The sequence below is a fragment of the Amblyraja radiata genome, chromosome 6 (assembly GCF_010909765.2).
Source record: "Amblyraja radiata isolate CabotCenter1 chromosome 6, sAmbRad1.1.pri, whole genome shotgun sequence".
Taxonomy (NCBI): Eukaryota; Metazoa; Chordata; class Chondrichthyes; order Rajiformes; family Rajidae; genus Amblyraja; species Amblyraja radiata.
The window spans coordinates 24,048,934-24,072,403 of NC_045961.1; the positions used below are offsets into that span (position 1 = coordinate 24,048,934).

Consider the following 23,470-nt stretch of genomic DNA (forward strand, 5'->3'; position numbering starts at 1 on the left):
GTAATAATCTACGCAGTACTGTCAACAGGCACAATGGTATTGTGACAGTAAGCAATTTCGTGAGTGGATTATCACGCAACCTATCATTAAAAGTCCATCCTTCTACTGAACTAACATGGTTGCAAACTGATTGTAAAATATAGAAACATAGAAAATAGGTGCAGGAGTAGGCCATTCGGCCCTTCGAGCCTGCACCGCCATTCAATATGATCATGGCTGATCATCCAACTCAGTATACTGTACCTGCCTTCTCTCCATACCCCCTGATACCTTTAGCCACAAAGGCCACATCTAACTTCCTCTTAAATATAGCCAATGAACTGGCCTCAACTATCTTCTGTGGCAGAGAATTCCAGAGATTCACCACTCTGTGTGAAAAATGTTTTTCTCATCTCGGTCTTTAAAGATTTCCCCCTTATCCTTAAACTGTGACCCCTTATTCTGGACTTCCCCAACATTGGGAACAATCTTCCTGCATCTAGCCTGTCCAACCCCTTAAGAATTGTGTAAGTTTCTATAAGATCCCCCCTCAATCTTCTAAATTCTAGCGAGTACAAGCCGAGTCTATCCAGTCTTTCTTCATATGAAAGTCCTGACATCCCAGGAATCAGTCTGGTGAACCTTCTCTGTACTCCCTCTATGGCAAGAATGTCTTTCCTCAGATTAGGAGACAATATAAAACATTGTTACAACTTCAAGTGAACTAATATAAAACGCAGGGTGGGAAATATTCTCAATGAACATTGGGAGGATTTCAAGCTGCATGTCCAGATAATTTAACAGAATATAATTCCACCAAATTTGTATCCCATTTCTGGCATACATAAAGGTACAGATAATTTTTTAGCAAAAAACAGTGTTTCTTGGGAAATTAAAATTGTCCGAGCTCTAAGGTACAGTTATTTCTACCCAGGGAGGTTAAGTAGAGTTATTTTTCCACAAAATAAGCTGTCGTGATCTAGAATAAACCACCTGAAGGGACAGTGGAAACAGATCCAACTAACTTTTAAAAGGGAGTTCTACTTATCTATAAACAGGACAGTGTGTAAGAAGGAACTGCAGATGCTGGTTTAAACCAAAGATTGACACAAAAAGCTGGAATAACACAGTGGGACAGGCAGCATCCCTGGAGAGAAGGAATGGGTGACGTTTCGGGTTGAGACCCTTCTTCAGACTGGTTAGAGGACAGGACAGATTTGAAGGCTGCGATTAAATGGATACCCTTTTCAAATTGGATGGAACACTCCCTCAGTGCTGCAAGATTCATGAGCCACAATGGAGCCATTTGATTTAAATGAAATCAAATATAGAATTGATAAATTATTACATGCCAGTATTGATATACCTGTATGATGAACTAATTCTATTTTAACATGCAGAAGGCAAGATTCATGAGCCACAATGGAGCTATTTGATTTAAATGGAATCAAATAGAGAATTGATAGATTATTACATGCCAGTATTGATATACCTGCATGATGAACTGATTATATTTTAACATGCAGAAGGCATGATTAGCAAGATTGCAGATAACACTAAAGTGGGTAGTATTGTTATGGCGCAGATGATTATCAAAAATTACAGTAGGATCTTGATCAGTTGGACAAATGGGGTGAGGAATGGCTGATGGAGTTTAATGCAGATATGGGTGAAGTGTTGCATTTTGGGAAATCAAACCAGGGCAGGACCTCATAGTGAATAGAAGGGCATGGGGAGTGTTGTAGAGCAGAGGAATCTTGGTTTGCAGGTACATTGTTCCCTGAAAGTTGCAACACAGGTAGATAGAGTGGTCAAGAAGGATTTTGGTGCATTGGCCTTCATCAGTCAGTGTACTGAATGTAGAAGTTGGGATGTTATGTTAAAGTTGTACAAGATGTTGTGAGACACATTTGGAGTATTGTGTTCTGTTTTGGTCATCCTGCTCTCGGTAGGTTGGTGTTAAGCTGTAAAGAGTGCAAATAAGATTTACCAGTATGTTGCCAGAACTTGAGGGCCTGAGCTACAGGGAGAGGTTAGGAATTTATTTCTTGGAGTGCAGGAGGATGTGGAGTGATCTTAGCGAGGTGTATAAGATCATGAGGAAAAAAGTTAGAGCAAAAGCCCAGCGAAGGAGAATCAAATATCAGGGGACAAAGGTTCAAGATGAGAGGAACAAGATTTAATAGGAACCCGAGGGGCAGCATTTTCTACAGATGCAGTGGGTATATGCAATGGGCTACCAGACGAGGTAGTTGAGGCAGGTACTATAACAACATTTAAAATGCATTTAGACAGGTACTTGAGTAGGAAAGGATTCGAGGGATATGGACCTAACACGGGCATAGAAACATAGAAAATAGGTGCAGGAGGAGGCCATTTGGCCCTTCGAGTCTGCACCGCCATTCATTGTGATCATGGCTGATCTTCCACAATCAGTAATCCGTGCCTGCCTTCTCCCTATATCCCTTGATTCCGCTAGCCCCTAGAGCTCTATCTAACTCTTTTCTGCCTTCAAGGGACCCACATTTGTCTTTACTAATCTTTTTCTCTTAACATACCTAAAGAAGCTTTTACTATCCTTCTTTATATTCTTGGCCAGCTTACCCTCGTACTTCATCTTTTCATCCCGTATTGCGTTTTTTGTTACCTTCTGTTGTCCTTTGAAAGTTTCCGAATCCTCATGCTTCCCACTACTCTTTGCTATGTTATACCCCTTTTCTTATAGTTTTATTCCATCCCTAAGTTCCCTTGTCAGCCACGAATGCCTCCTACTCCCCTTAGAATCTTTCTTCCTCTTTGGAATGAAATGATCCAGCATCTTCTGGATTATGCCCAGAATTTCCTGCCATTGCTGTTTCATCGTCATTCCTGCTAGGATCCTTTTCCAGTCGACCATGGCCAGCAACTCTCTCATGCCTTCATAGTCCCCTTTGTTCAACTGCAACACTGACACTTCTGATTTAACCTTCTCACTCTCAAATTGCAGATTAAAACTTATAATATTATAGTCACTACCTCCTAACGGTTCCTTTACCTTGAGTTCCCTTATTAGATCTGGTTTATTCGACAACACTAAATCCAGAATTGCCTCCTCTCTGGTAGGCTCCAGTACAAGCTGCTCTAAGAATCCATCTCGGAGGTACTCTACAAACTCCCTTTCTTGGGGGTCCAGAATCAACCTGATTTTCCCAGTCTACCGACATATTAAAATCTCCAATAACCACTGTGACATTACCTTTGTTACCTTCGTGGCGCAGCGGTAGAGTTGCTGCTTTACAGCAAAATGCAGCGCCAGAGACTCAGGTTCGATCCCGACTACAGGTGCTGTCTGTATAGAGTTTGTACGTTCCCCTCGTGATCTGCGTGGGTTTTCGCCGAGATCTTATGTTTCCTCCCACACTCCAAAGACGTACAGGTTTGTACGTTAATTGGCTTGATAAAATTTGTTTTTAAATGTACAGTGCTGAGTGATGCTCTACCTAGAGCTTTTCAGTGTACTACATCCAGATCCAGATCCAGACATGCCAATTTTAACTCCTGCTGCAACTTGCACCATATATCCAAGCTACTGTTTGAGGGCCTGTAGATAACTCCCATTAATGTCTTCTTACCTTTACAATTCCTTAATTCTATCCAGGGCAGGTGGGACAAGTGTAGATGGGGCATCTTGGTTGGCATGGGGAAGCTGGGCTGAAGGGCCTATTTCCATGCTGTATGAATCTATGATCAAGGTGCCCATAATTGTCTAGAATGAAAGGCAATGCTATTGGATATCCATCCAAACATTTTCCCCTTCCCAATAAGGATTGTTGTTGAAATCAGTATATAAAAATGTTAAAAGGCAGTACTAAATTAAGGTTTAGGGTTTACATGCCTGATGTTTTCGCGAACTTATGTCACAAGCATGCAAATAATCCAACTATAAAATTAGCTGCCACTTATAGAACCAGGATTTTTGAAACGGGCATTAAGTGCCAGCATCTCTGTGAAATTTCTTCAAGTCTTTCCAGCCTCTGAGAAGCAAATGGTCCCAAACCACATCAGAACAGACCTAATTTCAATTGCCTCAAGATGCACCACACTGTCATGCCTTCTAATAAAAGAATGATGCATTAAAAATGAGCATTGCCCATTCTACTTATCAAACAACCTAGAAATTAATAGAAATACTCCACAAAACAATCAGTGAATGAAAAACACCGTTCACTTCTTTTAAAGGTGTGGCACATTTAAAAAAAGTATATTACAGTTTATTATTATACCAAACTAAATAAACTGCAATGTACTTACAGACTGCAATTCCTACAACATGCATATCAACAAGGAAACAAACCATGCCGGAAATGACATTTCAATTCACAATGCAGCAGGTGGGAGAGGTAAGCATTCTGAAGTTTCACTGATATACATGAAAAGTATGGTAATTCACTCACGATTTCAGCTGCAGGAATTAAAATTAATATTGCACAAACATACATGAATTGTAGTGGGAAATGCTCATTGAATTATTCACCATTTTTCAATTTTACATGATTAATACTATTTTACATTGCTTACATGATCCCATTTTTCAAACAAACCTGTTCAAAATTAAATGAAGCATTTTTAACAATCACCAAGTATTTAAAACATGATATTTGAAATGTATTTCCCATCTTTAGTTGACAATATTCTTTGTGAGATTGGAATGCCAAATGTAAATATGTACCTTTTGCAGCCTTGTCCACATGTTGTAGATCATCCGTAAAATTCAAAACATCTAAATATTTCTCCTCACAAACTTGTGCTAGGAAATGTAGAAATGTGATTTTCTGGTCTGATGATTTTGTATCATTCAGCTGAGGATCATAAAAAGCAGTGTTCTTTTAATTTAAGAATGCTTCAATCATATGGCATTTAGTGTTAATAAATCATTTTAAACACACTAATATTGTTATACCAACAAATTTGTTTACATCAATTACATTTGAAGAAGGAAGATAAGCTCAAATCCATAACTTCTTATAAATTTTCAGGGTACATTTTAAACTTACATCTCTTTTAACTTTTCCTAACACTAAACAAATCTAAACTTTTAGATTTTTCATCCGAAGGTCAGAATCCTTGACATATTTCTGGATTTATTGTCAGCAATTACCAGAATTGCAGATGCTGGTTTACACCAAAGATAGACACAAACTGCTGGAGAAACTCAGCGGGTCCACAACATCTTTGGAGAAAAGGGATAGGTGAGTCGAGAACCTTGTTCAGACTGAGAATCAGGGGAGTGGGAAACTAGAGATATAAAAGGTACAAAGAACAAATGAATGAAAGGTATGCAATGAACAAATTAAACCAGCCAGATGATCGAGGGAAGATGGAACCCACAATGATCCATTGTTGGCTGTGGAGAAGGTGATAACGAATGGATAAAAACAGCGTAACAAAGCAACACATCAATGAAACTAGTACTGACTAGGGTGGGAGAGGGACAGAGAGGGAATGCAAGCGTTACTTGGTCAGAGATATCAATAGTCATACCGCTGGGTTGTATGCTGCTCAAGCGAAATATGAGGTGTTGTTCCTCCTATTTGTGTTTGGCCTCATTCTGACAGTGGAGGAGGCCCAGGACAGAAAGGTCAGTATGGAAATGGGAAGGGGAGTTAAAGTGTTTGTCAACTGTGAGATTGGGTAGGCTAAGGTGGACTGAGCGAAGGTGTTCAGCAAAACAATCGTCCAGCCTGCACTTGGTCTTGCCGATATACAGGAGTCCACATTTGGAACAGTGGATACAGTAGATGAGGTTTGAGGAAGTGCAAGTGAGCCTTTGCCCCATCTGAAAGACTGTCAGGGTCCCTTGTCCGAGTCAAGGGAGGAGGTGTAGGGACAGGTGTTGCATCCTCCTGCGGCTGCAGAGGAAAGTACCTGGGGAGGGGGTGATTTGGGTGGGAAGGGATGAGTAGTATACAACATCCTCTGGAATTAATTTAGCTATAAAAGAATGATGATGATGATGAACAAGTACTCATTCAACAAATATTCTGAATTTATGGAACCAGCATCTATACTTGGGTGACTTAAAATAAAACATTTAATTCAAACATAAAAATACCTCAGACCTATGTTCATCTATTGTGCCATAAGTAACCTGATCAATAGCTTTATAAATCTCTTCACTTAATATCCCCAATGTTAAAACTAAGAAAGAATTTGCATTTCTGTAGAACTCCTAAAGCTTGTTATGATAGGTTGTTGTAATTGTGGCTACTGATTTACGCATATCAAGATTCCCACCAAGCAAATAATTTGAAAGGCCATATCTATCTGGACTCTACTCTACCAGTCATGAATCCCGCCTACTTGCATTCTTGCCGGCCCTCTGCACCCCGGAGATGTGTGGTGAGGTTTCAGGCACAATTGTACTTATGTCTCATCAAGAAACATCCTTGACAGGTTTGATAGGAAGTAAAGCTGGAGCTTTAACATTGATTAAATAGCTTTACCATTCAGATCAGCACAGTGAGTTAGAAAACTAGCCTTTCATTTCTTACATGCAGCCTCAAATCATCTCTAAATCTGTGGAATTCTCTGTATCTGTGGAATTCTCTGCCACAGAAGGTAGTTGAGGCCAGTTCATTGGCTATATTTAAGAGGGAGTTAGATGTGGCCCTTGTGGCTAAAGGGATCAGGGGGTATGGAGATAAGGCAGATACAGGATACTGAGTTGGATGATCAGCCATAATCATATGGCGATGCTGGCTCGAAGGGCTGAATGGCCTACTCCTGCACCTATTTTCTATGTTTCTAAAGCTTTCCAACTTTCCCAGGTTAAAAACAAATCGAAAGTCGCCTTTTGTTCCCAAAGATGCATTCCCCCCCCCCCCCATGAGTTCCTATCCATAGAAACATAGAAAATAAGTGCAGGAGGAGGCCATTTGGCCCTTCGAGCCAGCACCGCCATTCATTGTGATCATGGCTGATCGGCCTAATCCCATAGGTTTGTTTCCTATCTTTTAAATCTCTTTGTAGTTTATCGACTCTGGTTCAGCAGCAACTACCAATGATTTGCAAAACCTAACCACCTTCCACTTAAAGATCTTCTTTCTCTTAGATTGATTATCCCATTAGCTCAAATGTGTTGTAGACTGGTGGAAGCAAATCATTCCCTAGTTATCTTATCATAACATTCCATCATTATTAAGAATTCTATCAGATCTTCCCCTTAACTCTTAATAACTTTGGAGTTAAAAATGTAATTAAAAAGATAGTAAATTATTCAAAGAGCCACAGAAGATAGCAATTTAGGATTTGGAAAACATTCAGTAGAATTCTACTGACTTTTTCCATGCGCACAACTGATCTCTATATATTTAAAAAGTCTAATTCACAGATTCAGATGAGAAAAATGCAGAGCTTCTACAAACAAATATTTCACCTGCTTGATGCTCTTGCATTTGGTGTACCGTTATGCCCGCATGGCATGAGGAAAAAACAGGAACATGTCCCCATAAGACTGAAATTATGTAATGACCAATTAGATTTAAATTAAGTCAGACTGGTAAATAAACTACAAGATCAAATAATTATCCATGATGGAATTTTCCACCTCCCTTTCAGCCAAAACGTTAAACTGAGAGTATAGCTCTTTTCAAAAGGGTCAAACAGCATGGAAACAGGCTCTTCAGCCCAACTGCGCGCTATGAGTCGGCTGCCCTGCTGGCAGCGTGTTCATTATTTCGCCTTTTTTGGTGTGTCTAGTGTTGGTTTGGGTGTCTCTCGGTGTGTCTTGTGTGGGGAGGGAAATGGGGAGAACCGTTTTTGGTCGCCTCATCCACGAAGAGGTGACGTTTTCCATGTCACCTCCCTCGCGTCCTAACACCGTGGATTGGAGCGGCCTTTCCCGGAGTCGGGTCACGGAGCATCGGCAGCGGGCGCAGCGTGGACTTTCGATCGCGGAGCGAGCGAACCCTTGCCGGGGGTCGCCTGAGGGGAGTGCTCCGATCGCTGGCCTGCTGACTTAATGATCTGTGGTCTGCGGAACTTCTAGCCGCGGGCGTGGCGTGGACTTACCGTCCGGAGTCTAGGATCCCTTGCCGGGGGTCGCCGGGGAAGAGCTCCGACCGCCGGCTTGCAGCCTATAACATCCTGAAGCCGCAGTCTCCGGTAGGAAAGTACCAATTGGGGACCTCCAAGCCGCGGAGTGTGTTCGACCGTCCCGACGTCGGAGTTTCAATCATCCTGACGAGAGGGCCTGTACATCGGGCCGTCCATAGCGGCCACTACGGAGGGTTGATGGGCCCGGCCATGGGTGAAGAAAGGAGGAGGACTGACTGAACTTTGTTGCCTTCCACCACAGTGAAGAATGCTGTGGTGGATGTCTGTGTTACATTTTATTGTGTATTGTGTGTTCTTTTTAAGTGTATTGCTGCTGGCCAATTCATTTCACTGCACCTTCAGGTGCATGTGATGAATAAAATTGACTTCGACTTTCTCTGGTAGCTCGTTCCATGAAAAAGTTGTCCCTTAGGTTCCTATTAAATCTTTCCCATCTCACCGTAAACATATGTCCTCTGGTTCTTGATTCCCCTTCTCTGGGTAAAAGACTCTGTGCACCTACCCTATCTATAACCCCCATGATCTTATTCATCTCTATAAGATCATCCCTCATCCACCTGCACTCCAAGTAATAACGCCTAGCCTGTCCAACCTCTGCATCTGTCTGCAGAACAAGAACAGTGAAGAAAGTCTTGGCAATATCCTCATAAATCTTCTCTGCATTCTGTCCAGCTTTACAACATCTTTCCTATAGCAGGGTGACCGTAATTGAAAAGCGGATGCAGTAGATGAGGTTGGAGGAGATACAACCTCAAGAAATGCAACACCTGTCCCTTCATCTCCCCCCTCGACTCCATTCAAGGACCCAAGCAGTCGTTCCAGGTGCGACAAAGGTTCACCTGTATCTCCTCCAACCTCATCTACTGCATCCGCTGCTCTAGATGTCAGCTGATTTACATCGGGGAGACTAAGCGTAGGTTGGGCGATCGTTTCGCCGAACACCTCCGCTCAGTCCGCAATAACCTACCTGAACTCTCGGTGGCTCAGCACTTCAACTCCCCCTCCCATTCCCAATCCGACCTCTCTGTCCTGGGTCTCCTCCATTGCCAGAGTGAGCAACAGCGGAAATTGGAGGAACAGCACCTCATATTCCGTCTGGGGACCTTGCGTCCGGATGGCATTAACATTGAATTCTCCCAATTTTGCTAGCCCCTGCTGTCTCCTCCCCTTCCTTAACCCTCTAGCTGTCTCCTCCCACCCTCCCATCCGCCCGCCCTCGGGCTCCTCCTCCTCCTCCCCTTTTCCTTCCTTCTCCCCCCCCCACCCCCCATCAGTCTGAAGAAGGTTTTCGGCCCGAAACGTCGCCCATTTCCTTTGCTCCATAGATGCTGCTGCACCCGCTGAGTTTCCCCAGCAATTTTGTGTACCTTCGATATTCCAGCATCTGCAGTTCCTTTTTGAACAGTGAAGTAAGGGTGTCAAAGGTTATGGGGAGAAGGCACGAGTATAGGATTGAGAGGAAATGATAGATCAGCCATGATTGTATGGCGAAGTAGACTTGATGGCCGAATTATAGACAATAGATAATAGGTGCAGGAGTAGGCCATTTGGCCCTCCGAGCCAGCACCGCCATTCAATGTGATCATGGCTAATCATCCCAATCAGTACCCCGTTCCTGCCTTCTCCCCATATCCCCTGGCTCCGCTATTTTTAAGAGCCCTATCTAGCTCTCTCTTGAAAGCATCCAGAGAACCTGCCTCTACCGCCCTCTGAGGCAGAGAATTCCACAGACTGTGAGAAAAAGTGTTTCCTTGTCTCCGTTCTAAATGGCTTACTCCTTATTCTTAAACTGCGGCCCCTGGTTCTGGACTCCCCTAACATCGGGAACATGTTTCCTGCCGCTAGAGTGTCCAAACCCTTAACAATCTTTACTTAATTATGCTCCTATGACATGAACTATAAAATGATTTTCAGCCTTGCTTTGTTCTCCTTACATTAAAAGATCCATCCTACATCCTCATGAAACATTGTTCTACTTTGCACTTACACGCAGCTAACAAAAAATAGAAAACATTTTCCTAACCCAGATAGATGGATGTGGTTTAAATATTAATCGGTGGTTTCAAGAATTGAGAATATGTAATAATTGAGAATATGTATATAATTTCACATGAATTCTTATAACTTGTCACCAACATACTACTTCATTATTCTATCAAAACGTTGCTTGAATTGGAATATTTCATTTGCCTTTGCATGACATTTAAATTAGGCAATAGATTTGTTTAATTGTGAGGTGGAATGGTGTTTTCATTCTCCTGTCATTAATCAGGTCACAAAACGAAGTTATAGCATTATGTTTCCTGACTGAATAGCTTAGGAGGCGGCGCAGACGGAGGAGGGAGAGGAAGCAGAAGCGAGGCCGCAGGTCCGGTGTTTTGCTAAGGCTAAGAAAACAACCACATAAGCCACCTCTACCGAGCCTGTATCTCTCCAATGCCAAATCCCTGGTTCATAAAATGGATGACCTGGAATTACAACTCGCTGGAAATCGATATGTTCGTGACTGCTGTGTTTTGATTATCACCGAAACCTGGCTCTTCACCCGGGAATACCTGATGTTAGCATGCAGCTAGCAGGACGCTTTCTGCTCCGCGGGGACAGGACTATGGACTCCTGTAAGAGTAGGGGAGGGGGCCTCTGTATCTACGTGCATGAGAACTGGTGCAACAACGGGACAATCATAGACAAACATTGTTCCCCTGATCTTGAGTACATGTCTGTAAGAAGGCCGGCCTTTTTTTCTACCGAGAGAACTAACAGTAGTGATTGTCACGGCTGTGTATATTCCACCCGACGCCAATGTAAACACGGCGCTCTCTCTCCTGCTGAACACCATTACCGAACAGCAGCGGGCACACCCCGAAGGTGTTCACATAATTGCAGGGGCCAACTTGAAGACTGTACTGCCGAAATGTTATCAACATGTCAAGTGTTCTACTAGAGGGGAGAACACGCTGGATCATGTCTACACCAATATCAAGCACGCGTATAGAGCCATTCCCCTCCCCCAACTCGGCCAGTCAGATCCTCTCTCCCTCCTGCTCTCCCCAGCCTACACCCCCCTCAGACGCAGTGCCAGGCCCACCATAAAGTCTGTTACAACCTGGCCGGAAAATGAACTCTCCAAACTACAGGACTGCTTTATACAGACAAACTGGGACATATTCAAACACCAGGATCTGGAAACTTTCACAGGAACGGTACTGGACTATATCAAGTTCTGCATCGGAAACGTGACTGTGGACAAAAACATTCGGGTTTTCCCAAACCAGAAACCCTGGATGTCCAGCCAGGTCCGCACACTCCTCAGAGCCCGCGATGACATCACAAACTACAGAGGCTGTGCCACAACGACAGAAGACCTGAGTGCGCTGCTGGCAGAGAAGCTAAATTGCTTCTTTTCCCGCTTTGAAACATCACAACAGCAGCACCCATCTGCTACAGGCCTGCTCCCACCCTCACTTGGCTCCTGTGCTACTCCACTCACTGTAAGGGAGAACGATGTCAGACGGGTGCTCCTGGCAGTGAACCCCAAGAAGGCTGCCGGCCCGGATGGAGTGCCTGGTAGGGTGCTTAAAGCGTGTGCCCACCAGCTCACCGGCATCTTCACCAGAATCTTCAACCTCTCCCTGGACCAGGCAGTTATCCCGTCCTGCCTAAAATCAGCCACAATCGTCCCAGTGCCGAAGAAGTCTCCCATCACCAGCCTAAATGATTACCGTCCCGTGGCCCTCACTCCGGTAATCACGAAGTGCTTCGAGAGATTGGTCCTCCAGCACATCAAGGACTATCTCCCTCCAGACTTCGACCCCCACCAATTCGCCTATCGCCCAAACAGATCCACAGAAGACGCCATCACCGTAGCTGTCCACTCTGTGCTGAGCCACCTGGAGCAGGGGCAGAGCTACGTCCGGTTGCTCTTTGTGGATTACAGCTCAGCTTTCAATACTATCATTCCGGACATTCTCATCGACAAACTGGTCACTCTCGGCATCCCCACTCTCACATGTGCCTGGATAAAGGACTTCCTCACCAACCGGCCCCAGACTGTGAGACTCGGCCCCCACCTCTCCTCCACTCGCATGTCGAGTACCGGCTCCCCACAGGGCTGTGTGCTAAGCCCCCTCCTACACTGTCTCTACACCCACGACTGTAGTCCGGCCCACAACAACAACCGCATCGTCAAGTTTGCTGACGACACTACAGTAGTCGGACTCATCTCAAGGGGAGACGAGGCAGCCTATAGAGAGGAAGTCCTGAAGTTGACAGCCTGGTGCTCAGAAAACAACTTGGCTCTGAACACCAAGAAAACAAAAGAGCTCATTGTCGACTTCAGGAGGCACAGCACCGACTTAGACCCCCTATACATCAACGGCGAGTGTGTGGAGAGGGTCTACACCTTCCGGTTTCTCGGCATCCTCATCTCCGCTGACATCTCCTGGACAGACAACATCACAGCGGTCAACAAGAAGGCTCAGCAGCGGCTGCACTTCCTGAGGGTCCTCAGGAAGCACAACCTGGACTCCAACCTGCTGCTGACCTTCTACCGCTCGTCCATTGAGAGCCTGCTGACATACTGCATTACAGCATGGTATGGCAGCTGCACCATGGCAGACAGGGAGAGGCTTCAGAGGGTAGTTAGGGCAGCACAGAAGACCATTGGCTGCCCTCTCCCCTCCCTGATGGACATTTACTCCTCCCGCTGCCTCAGCAGGGCGAAGAACATCACCAAGGACAGCTCCCATCCTGCATTTGGCCTGTTCGACCTGCTGCCCTCAGGGAGGCGCTATAGGTGCATCAGAATAAGGACAAATAGACTCAAGAACAGTTGCTTTCCAAAAGCCATAACCTCTTTGAACTCACACATGTACTGACTTCACAGCCTAACCCCCGGACTTCCATCTATCCACCTACTGTAATTTGTACTGTAACTGTAATTTTTTAATATGTGCAATAACCCATACTGTATATAGGAATCCTATTTATTCACTCTATTCACCCATTGTCTTTTTATAGATATGTATATAGCGCCACAGAGCTGTGCACCTTATCCCCCCCCCCCCCCCCCCCCCCCCCTTTTGTTTTGTTTTTTGTTTTTTGAACTAATTACAAGTCACCACTGAGTACTAGCTGCTTTTAATCTCATTGTACATGTGTATAGTGACAATAAAATGGCATTCTATTCTATTCTATTCTTATGGATAGCGGGTCAGGGGTGTTGGTAGTGGAAACAGGAACACATCACACAAACTCTAACTTTGAATCCAGTTTCAACTGTTCATTAGGTATATTATAACCTGAGAATTAAGTAGCATTTTTTAATGCATAAGTTTACAGTTTTGCTACACAGAAAGACAGAAATTCTCCTTTGGTGAGATTTTATTCCAACTCATGGACAGATATAACATTATTCATTGTTAGTGTCCCTTCTACTTTCTACCAATTATTCATAATGTAAAATATGAAACTAAATATTTTAACATTAAGTTTGTGCACGGCGTAATCCTCTCTATCAATATGAAAAATAAACATATTCAGTGACTATGACCCTTAATTTATATGAAGATTATATTTTTACACTGCTGAGAATGTTAAGTATCAAACATGGCTGCCATTTCAGATCAATGAAATTGATGGTAATATTTTAGGTACACATTCTGACAGTGGATTGGATAATGTTTCAATTTGAGAAAGAATTGAACTCATTCAACCTCAAATAAGAAAAGAAAATCAAGGTGTAAGACTTGAGAAATCATAATAACAAGCATCCAATATTTCCCTTGCCAAATAAGGAAAACCCCTGAATTATATTTTTTAAACTATTTAGATAGGAGAGGCATAACTCAAGAATATTCTGGTGACAGGTTCCAGACGATATTGATGAGAATGTTTCCTGGGTTGAGTAACCAGGAATACCAGATAGATTGGAGAGGCTGGGACTGGTTTCATTGGTCAACAGGAGGCTGAGGTGTGATTTAATTGAGTGTATAAAATGATTAAGGGATCTGGACAGAATGAATAATGACAGGCTGTTGCCTATGATACAAAGATCATGGGTATAAAATAAAGGGAGAGAGAATTACGAGGAAATTAGGATTTTTTTTGGAAATACAAAGTGTCCTTGGAATCTAGGATATAGTTTCTGCAGATGTGGTGGAAGCAGGTTCCACGGTAGCCTTGAAGAGGGAATCTCTTCCCGCTATGCCTACTTTGAATGTGTTCCCATCTTTCTCATGAGATTTCCTTCAGTCTCTTTCACTAAACTCACAGGTCAGCATTCAATACCATTATCCCATCCAAGCTCATCTAAAAACTCGTAGAACTTGGAGTCAGGTCTAACCTATGCAATTGGATCCTCGATTTTTCTCAGCAGTCATCATTTGCAATAGACAGGTGGATGTGGAGTACTCTGGGACAGGTGACTAATTGAGTGATCAGTTAATTCAGCTCTTTGTTCTAAATAAAATAATGAATTAAATCTAACTTTTTAAAAGTAATCACATAAAAGTTATTATTTTGGGGCTTTCAATTCATTAGCAAATTGTTGTCTGAGAAATGAAAAGGATGGCCTGTAATGTCAGCATTGTCACTTAACAAGAAAGCGTTCACTCCATTTTTTGAATGTGGATAGAATAGCATGCCATGAAATATTCCTTGGAATAGAATGTTGCACATTTTAGGAAGTTACATTAATCTCAAGGCACCATATGTAAAGAAAAATGGAAACTGAAATAGAAATTATACAGTGAAATTAATAGTGATGCCTTGAAGTGACCACATTACAGAAGAGGAAGTGTTTGAGGTCATACAACGTATTAAGGTGGATCATTTTGGAGGATTTTTTATCAAGTGTATCATAAGGCATTATGGAAAGCTAGGGAAGAGACTGCAGGGCCACTGGCAGAGAAAGTTGTATCATTAATAGCCGTGGGTGAGGTACAGAAAAACTGGAGAGTGGCTTACTGTATGTTTTGGCTCGATTTAAGATAAGCTGAATGGAAACGCTTGGGAACAACAGACCAGTCAGCCATACATCAGTGGTGGGTAAGATATTGGAGGGGATTCTGACAGATAGGATCTACATGTGTTTGCAAAGGCAACATAGAAGCAAAATGCTGGAGTAACTCAGTGCACAAGCAGCATCTCTGGATAGAAGGAATGGGTGACGTTTCGGGTCGAAACTTCCCATGGATCCCATGTGATCTAACCTTCTAGATCAACTGGCCCACCTTCAGAATGAAGAAGGGTCTCGACCCAAAACGTCATCCATTCCTTCTATCCAGAGATGCTGCCTGTCCCACTGAGTTATTCCAGCATTTTGTTTCTATCTTCGGTTTAAACCACCATCTCTAGTTCCTTCCTATATATTTGCAAAGGCAAGGATTGATTTGCGATAACAAGCCTGGCTTTGTGTGTGGGGAATCACCCCTCAGCAATTTGGCTGAGTTTTTTTTAAATGACCAAGAAGTTTGACGAGGGAGGGCAGTAGATATTATCGACATGGATTTTAGTGAGGTCATTAACAAGGTACCGCTGGCAGGTTGGTCTGGAAGGTTATATCACATGGGATCCATGGGAAGTTAGCCATTTGTATACAAAATTGGCTTGAAGGTAGGAAAGATAGGACGGTGGAGGCCTGTAACAAGAGGTGAACCATAAGGATCGGTGTTGGATCAAGTGTTATTTGTTACTTATATTAAGGATTTGCATGCGAATGAGGATGACATGGTAAAAAGAGTTATACAGCAGGGAAACAGGCTGTTTGACCCACTGAATCTACGCAGACCATCAACCGGCCATGAACACAATTTCAACTTACTATCTAAATGGCGTCAAGTTGGGAAAAGGGGAAGTACAACGGGATCTGGGGGTCCTTGTACATCAGTCTATGAAAGTATGCATGCTTGTACTGCAGGCAGTGAAGAAAGCGAATGGCATGTTGGCATTTATAACAAGAGGAATCGAATATAGGAGCATAGAGGTCCTTCTGCAGTTGTACAGAGCCCTAGTGAGACCACACCTGGAGTACTGTGTGCAGTTTTGGTCCCCTAATTTGAAGAAGGACATTCTTGCTATTGAGGGAGTGCAGCGTAGGTTTACAAGGTTAATTCCCGGGATGGCGAGACTGTCATATGCTGCGAGAATGGAGCAGCTGGGCTTGTACACTCTGGAGTTTAGAAGGATGAGAGGATATCTCATTGAAACATATAAGATTGTTAAGTGCTTGGACACGCTAGAGGCAGGAAACATGTTCCTGAATTTGGGGGAGTCCAGAACCAGGGGCCACAGTTTAAGAATAAGGAGTAAGTCATTTAGAACGGAGACGAGGAAACACTTTTTATCACAGAGAGTGGTGAATCTGTGGAATTCTCTGCCTCAGAGGGCGGTGGAGGCAGGTTCTCTGGATGCTTTCAAGAGAGAGCTAGATAGGGCTCTTAAAAATAGCGGAGTCAGGGGATATGGGGAGAAGGCAGGAACGGGGTACTGATTGGGGATGATCAGCCATGATCACATTGAATGGCGGTGCTGGCTCGAAGGGCCAAATGGCCTACTCCTGCACCTATTGTCTATTGTCTAACATTAAACCCAGTTTGTAAAGTTTTATTTAAATATTGCATTACAAATGCTAATTGCTGCAATGAGCTGGTTTGTGTCAGATTTTGTGCTAGATGATATGCAAATAAATTTGACCAGAATTTAAGGGAAAAATACTTCTTAAAACAAACAACTTGCAGCCAAAGTTGAACATTCTGGCTAATGTTTCTGGTCTGTTCAGTGAGTTGCAAGCAAATGAGCACACATTAGCAGTTTCACAACATCCTGACCTAGGAACTCAAGATATTATTAACCAACTCTCCAGCCTGACTACAAACACCTGCAATTTTTCAGAACCCAAAACCAACAAATGCATTGCCCAGAGAAACACATCGTTGAATATAGCTTTTATGTGCTGACGATGACCCAAATGAGACACCAAACACGAACAGGGATTAATTTAGGCTCAATTGCGAGCTGAGTGAATAGGCCAAGGAATAGTGGATAGGTCTTAAATAGTAAAATATAAAACTGCAGTGTGCTGTAGAACTGAGAGACCGAGAGGTGCAGGGACATAAAAAAAGACACAAAGTGTAGGAGTAACTTGGCCAGGCAAGCACTGGCAGCGGGAAGAGAGAAGGGGAGGACAAAGCCTGGCAGGTAAACGGTGGAATAAAAAGGAACGACAGATGCTGATTTATACCAAAGAGAGGTACAAAATGCTGGAGTAACTCAGCAGGTGATGTTTCGGGCCGGGACCCTTCTTCGGTCCCAACTTGAACCGTCGCCTGTCCATGTTCTCCAGTGATGCTGCCTGACTGCTTAGTTATCCAGTGGATACAGGTGGCGGGGGGGGTGATTGATAGGCAAATGATTGGACAAAGGGCAGAGATGAAAAGACAGAAGTTGTGAAACAAAAGGATGGAAGAGTTAAAAATTGTGAAGCGAGAGGAAGGAATGCAGGTGGAAAGAGAGGGTGAGGGGAGAAAAAAGTGGGTCCAGTTGGGGCGGGCAGCAAGGGATGGGGAAATGAAGGGGAAGGGGATTTGTAGTTGCCTAAAACTAGAGAATTCATTGTTCATTGCATTGGGTTATAAGCCACCCAAGCAGAATATGAAATGCTGTTTCTTCAGTTGACATGTGGCCTCACTCTGGCAATGGAGGAGGCCCTGGACAGCAAGGTCAGTATGGAATGGGAAGAGAATTAAAATGGTTAGCAATGAGGAGATCCCGTAGGCTTTGGCAGATCGAGTGCAAATGTTCTGCGAAACGGTTGTTGAGTCTACGCTTGGTCATGCCAAGGCCACATCAGGGAGATGTGGTCAGGTGTGGACATATTGGGGACACCGGATGCAGCAGATGAAGTTAGAGGAGGAGCACCTGAAAAAATTGTAAATTGTCCCAAGTGTGTAGAATACTGCTGGTGTATGGGGATGATCGCTGGTTGGTGTGGACTCGGTGGGCCAAAGGACCTGTTGAGGGGGTGGCACAGTGGCTTAGCAATAGAGTTGCTGCCTTACAGCATCAGAAACCCAGGTTCAATCCTGACTATCGGTGCTGTCTGTATGGAATTTGTTTGTTCTTCCTATGACAGCGATTTTTATGGGTCAGTGGTGAACCCAAGGATATTGATGATAGATTCAAAATACTGGCACAACTCAGCAGGAAAGGCAGCATCTCTAGAGAGAAGGAATCGGTGACATTTCAGGTGGAGACCCTTCTTTAGACAGGAAACTCAGCAATGGAAATGCCATTGAATGCCAAAGATAGATGCTTGGACTCTCTCTTTTCGGAGATGGTCATTGCCTGGCATATTAACTATAATATATTGCAAAGTTTCCAATTCTGTGCTGCCACTAAATAATCCTGATGAATTTTACTTGCTATTTATCAGCCAATGCCTGAACGTTGTTTAGGTCACGTTACATGCTGGCATTGGCTGCTTGACTCACCAAAGACGTGAATGAAATTGAACGCTGTGCATTCATCAGTCAATATCCCCATCTCTGACCTTGGAATGGAAGAAAGGTTATTAACTAAGCAGTTAAAGATGGTTGGGCCTAGGACACTGGCCTGAGGCAGTGCAGCACAGAATAGGATACTTTACAAAATATTAAAGTTGTTTTCATGTTTCACAATATAGGAGGCCATTCAGCTCATTGAGTCTTTGCCTGCTCTCGCAGCAATCACAGTCCCATGATCTCATTTATATTCCTGCAACCTATTCTTTTTTATGTCACCATCAACCCAACCCTCATGAAGTGATGTCCCACCACTGGGATGATGTGTAAAAACTGAAGAAAACAAGAACACTGCAATGTTGGAAATCTGAAATAAAACAGATGTACTGAGCAGAGAAAAACATACGTGGAGATGATCTTTCCTTAGTAATGTTAAAATTGCAAAAAACACATTGCCTCAAAATAGTTTTAAGGAATAAACTGCCCTAGAAACTTATGGCATGGAGAAATATCACATGAATTATGAATTACTACAAGTTGTGAAATATTTATATTATTCTGCTGCCTGCTTCAAGAAAAAGGTCATCTCATATTTAACCTCATGCAATTCAAGATACAGGAACATGCACTAAATTCTCTCAGAAAGTTAAATCCAGTAATTAGTCATATTTGTACCTTTTTAATGGCACAGTAACAGTCAACGATAGGTGAGTAACCCTTCCAGTTCACTGAGGGAATTTCCTTCCACAGGGTACAGGAGGATGTGTTAAAAAAAGTCAATTTTACATTTTATTTTAATATTTCCTTTGTCTTCTTTTCCTCTCCCTTAATCCAGTCTTCCATTCTCTTTTCTGAAGCACCCTCTATCATGAATTCACTCTTATTCTCAGTTCTTCAAATTTGTATCCCAATTGGTTAAGTACAATGTGTAACGTTCATTGAGATTGTAAGTGCCCTGTTACCTTACACACCATATCAATTTGGATTTCCAGTATCAATTATGAGAGAAACGTGCATGTAGAAATCCAACTAATTATATATGGTATGTTATGGCCTGATTGAGTCTTAAACATTTTTATAATTATGCCTATTTGTTAAAATACTTTCAAAAGGAATTTAGACAGGCCAGAATAGGTTACCTTACAAAATATTATAGTTTTTTTCATGTTTCACAATATAAGAGACACTTCGGCCATTGAGTTTTTGCCTGCCTCAGAACAATCACCGTCCTATAATCCCGTTTATATTCCTGCAATTTATTCTCTTTTATGTTGCTATCCACCCCACTTCCCCCTAACCTGCAACCACCTCCCACTAACACATGTCTTCTACTACCCATACATTGGAGGTAATTTTATGGTAGCAATTAGCTGTCAGTATTTCTTTGTGATGTGCATTAAAACCAGAGCACCTTGGGGAGTACATGCACAGTACACACAGACAGGACCGGACGTGAGGCAGCAATGTTACCTTCAGCGCCACTGTGCCATTCCTTTATCTCACTGACCTGATAACATCTCCCTAATGCAAAAACATAGATGTATTTAGTTTAGTTCAGATCAAAACTTTGATATATAGACTCACTTTGCACAAGAAGGTGATGCTGAAGCCATATGTTTGAGCATTTCGAGACCCAGCATTCATGTAATTTCCAATCAGCAACACCAACTCCAGCAGCTTGCCAAAGTTCTTGCTCTTCTTTATCTCCTCACATGCAGTACTGACAGCCATAATGTCAGGTTTGATGTTAGTCACTTGCTCTTCAAACTGAAGCTTGAATAGAATAGCATTCAGCCGTGGACGCAGTTTCTTGATGCTGCTCACCTGATCAGAGGGAAAATAAGTTTACATCCTTAGTGATATAGCTATTATTATTAGTATAATTGAATCGAATCAGAGTTGTTTTGTTAGCGTTAGCAAGCTGTAGAAGATATATATATTTTAAATATGAGAAAAGTGGATAAAAGAATAAAAACATTTGGGGGAAGCAATTGAAATGTAATTGGTGGTTGCAAGCAACACTGACTTATTTTACACTAACTAGTGTTTTAGCAATAAAATACATAATTCTACCACAGATCAATTCATCAGCCGATGTACGAAACCATACAAAAGTAATATGTGCTTATGACCCAGAGTAACAAAGCAATCAAAAAAGGTGATGTGGTAAACCTACTGGGTTGCAAAGAAAAATTGCTTAGCCAGACATGAAAGGCGTTTATTGACTGGATGTAATTAAACAGGACATTACTAATATAAAAATACAAAAAAGAGTAATTATTTCTAATCAAGGAAAGTTTGAGCATAAAAGCTGGGGAGTCATGGTAAAATAACTCAAACAATTAAATATGCAGAAACAGCTAGGCAAAACGAGTACGTAAGTTTAATTTCCTTTAACTCTGTTATTAAAGGGCAATCATGGGTTCATTATCAGTCATACTATACCAGTCTTATTCAATGTCGAGTCTGAGCCCTTGTTGTTTTCTCCCACATTAATCACATTTTCTTTCAAGCTATGGCTAATAAGGACACTTGGATATCACGCATTGTACTTCCCGTTAAAGGCTTATAATTCGCCTACAAGTTGTCTGTAAAGCTAAAGCTCAATGTAGTTTGTTCAAAGAGCAGAAGACTACATACAAAACTCATTGAATGAGTTTGGGTAAGCAACCAAGCTCTTTTGATTGATCCATTTGACACCTTAGCAGTTGGCCTGCAGAGTTTCCAACTTAACATGAGCTGGAAGAGAGGGGCAAAAGCCAAAGAGAGCTTGCCAGATGACTGTGAAAAAGGAAAAGGACTTGAATTAAGAACGCCTTTCCCCAAGAGTCGTCCAGAAACTGTGACGCTACTTCCAGCTTTCTGAGAAGTACTTAGAAAATCTTCGACCCGTGAAAACGATCTGCTACTTTCAGCAAGTAAAGTTCCAGCCACTCACCTCTACCTGCAGAGGTAAAGGTCACAGTTAACGCAAACTTCTGAAAAGGCAACCAGCATCATCAAGTACCCACACTCCCTGGCCACACTCTCATTTCACTCCTGCCATAAGGAAGAAGGCATGTGAGTGTGAAAACCATGACCTGCAGGTTCCGGAACAACTTCTTCCCAACAACAGTCAGGTTAGTGAACACTACGGACACCAACTAAATTACGAACTGTCCTGGTTGCACTAGGGAATTTGGTCTTTTATTTTGTTTTGCACTAATATTTTATTTATTCAATAACTTTGTTGTTAGTTTAGTATGTTAGCTCTTAAGTACTGTGTTTACAGACCTGTTATGCTGCTGCAAGTAAGAATTTAGTTGTTCCATTTTGGTACATATGACAATTAAACACTTGACTTCAGCAAGTATGGAGTAATTGTATAGAGACACCATCTCCTCACTGGTCAATCAACGATAAAAAAAATAAGCAAACAATAAATTTCAAAGAATGGAATGTTAGGAGAGTCATGTACTGCTGCAATGAGAGGTGGAGATGGGAAGATGTGCCTGGTGGTGAGATCACAGTGAAGATGGCTGCAATATCAGAGGATAATATATTGGATGCGGAAGCTGGTGAGATGATAGGTAAGGATCAGGGAAACTCTATCCATGTTCCGTCTGGAGGGATAGGGTGCGAGAGTAGAACTGCGGGACACAGTGGAGACAAGTGAGGGAGCCACGCACAACAACAGGGGTGAAACCACATTTACTAAAGAAAGAGGAGATCTCGGATGTCCTAGAGGGAAACCCACACCTTGGGAGCAGATGCGACAGAGATGGACAAATTGAGAGTAGAGATGGTGTCCTTGTAAGAGGCAGGGTCGGAGGAAGTATAGTTCAAATAAGCATGGAAGTCAGCGGGTTCACAGTAGACGTCAATCGATGCAGCTAGAGAGATCAAGAAATGGAATAAAGGTGTCAGAGATAATCCAAGTGAATTTGAGGGCAGGGTGGGAATTAGTGGTAAAGTTGATGAAATCAATGAGTTATGCACGGGTACAGGAGGCAGCCCCAATGCAGTCATCATTATAGTGGAGAAAGAGTGGAGGGATAGTGCCAGTGTACATTTGGAACAAGAACTGTTCAACGTGTCAGACAATATTAGTGTTTCCCAAATGGAAACCACTAATGAACCATGAGGTCCATTCCTAGCAACTGGCCCAGATGGAATCGCCAGCCACATCCTCAGGACCTGCGCAGACAAGCTGGAAGGAATATTCACAAATATCTTTAACCTCTCCATATCCATTTTGAGATTTCCACCTCTTTTTCATCCCGTGCTAAAGAAAAACAAGGTAGCGTGCTTTAATGACTCTTGTCCAGTGACCCTGACACCCACCATTATGAAGTGCTTCAAGGGGCTGGTCATTGAACACATTAATTGCAGCATCCCATAAAGTCTTGATCGTTTGCAATTCACCCATCGTCAAAACAGGTACACGACGGATGCCATCTCCCTGGGTCTACATCTCATCACCGGAACATCTGGATGCAAGGATACCTCTTTCAGACTCTTATTTATTGACCATAGCTCTGCCTTCAACAACATAATACCAACCAAGCTCATCTTCAAACTCCTAGGCCTATGATTCAGCACCCAATCTGCAACTGGATCCTCGAATTCCAGATCCATAGACCACAAAACATAGGCAACAAAACATCCTTCACGATAATTCACAACACTTGTTCCCAGCAAGGATGCGTTCATAGCTCTTTACTATACTCCTTATATGCCCTCGACTATGCGGCCAAACTTCTGCTCTAACACTACTTCCAATTTTACAGATGGCACCACTTTACCCTGGACCAAAGTCTAAGGAAATCTAAAATGAGAACTTCTACAGATACACTACAAAAGACGTCCTATTTGATGTGTATCATGGGTTGGGAACATCTCTGCCAAGACTACAAGAA

General features: G+C 42.7%; 1 protein-coding gene across 2 annotated transcripts in view; it reads right to left on the reverse strand.

The window, feature by feature from the left end:
- The window catches only part of diaph3 (diaphanous related formin 3), a 474,403-nt gene that overhangs the window by 179,989 nt on the left and 270,944 nt on the right, over positions 1-23,470 (reverse strand). For both annotated transcript variants that reach the window (XM_033022314.1, XM_033022313.1), the window contains 2 exons: positions 20,157-20,396; positions 4,688-4,817 (listed from right to left, as the gene is read on the reverse strand). In XM_033022314.1, coding sequence (XP_032878205.1) covers positions 4,688-4,817; positions 20,157-20,396 — 370 coding nt within the window. The remainder of the gene's footprint in view (positions 1-4,687; positions 4,818-20,156; positions 20,397-23,470) is intronic.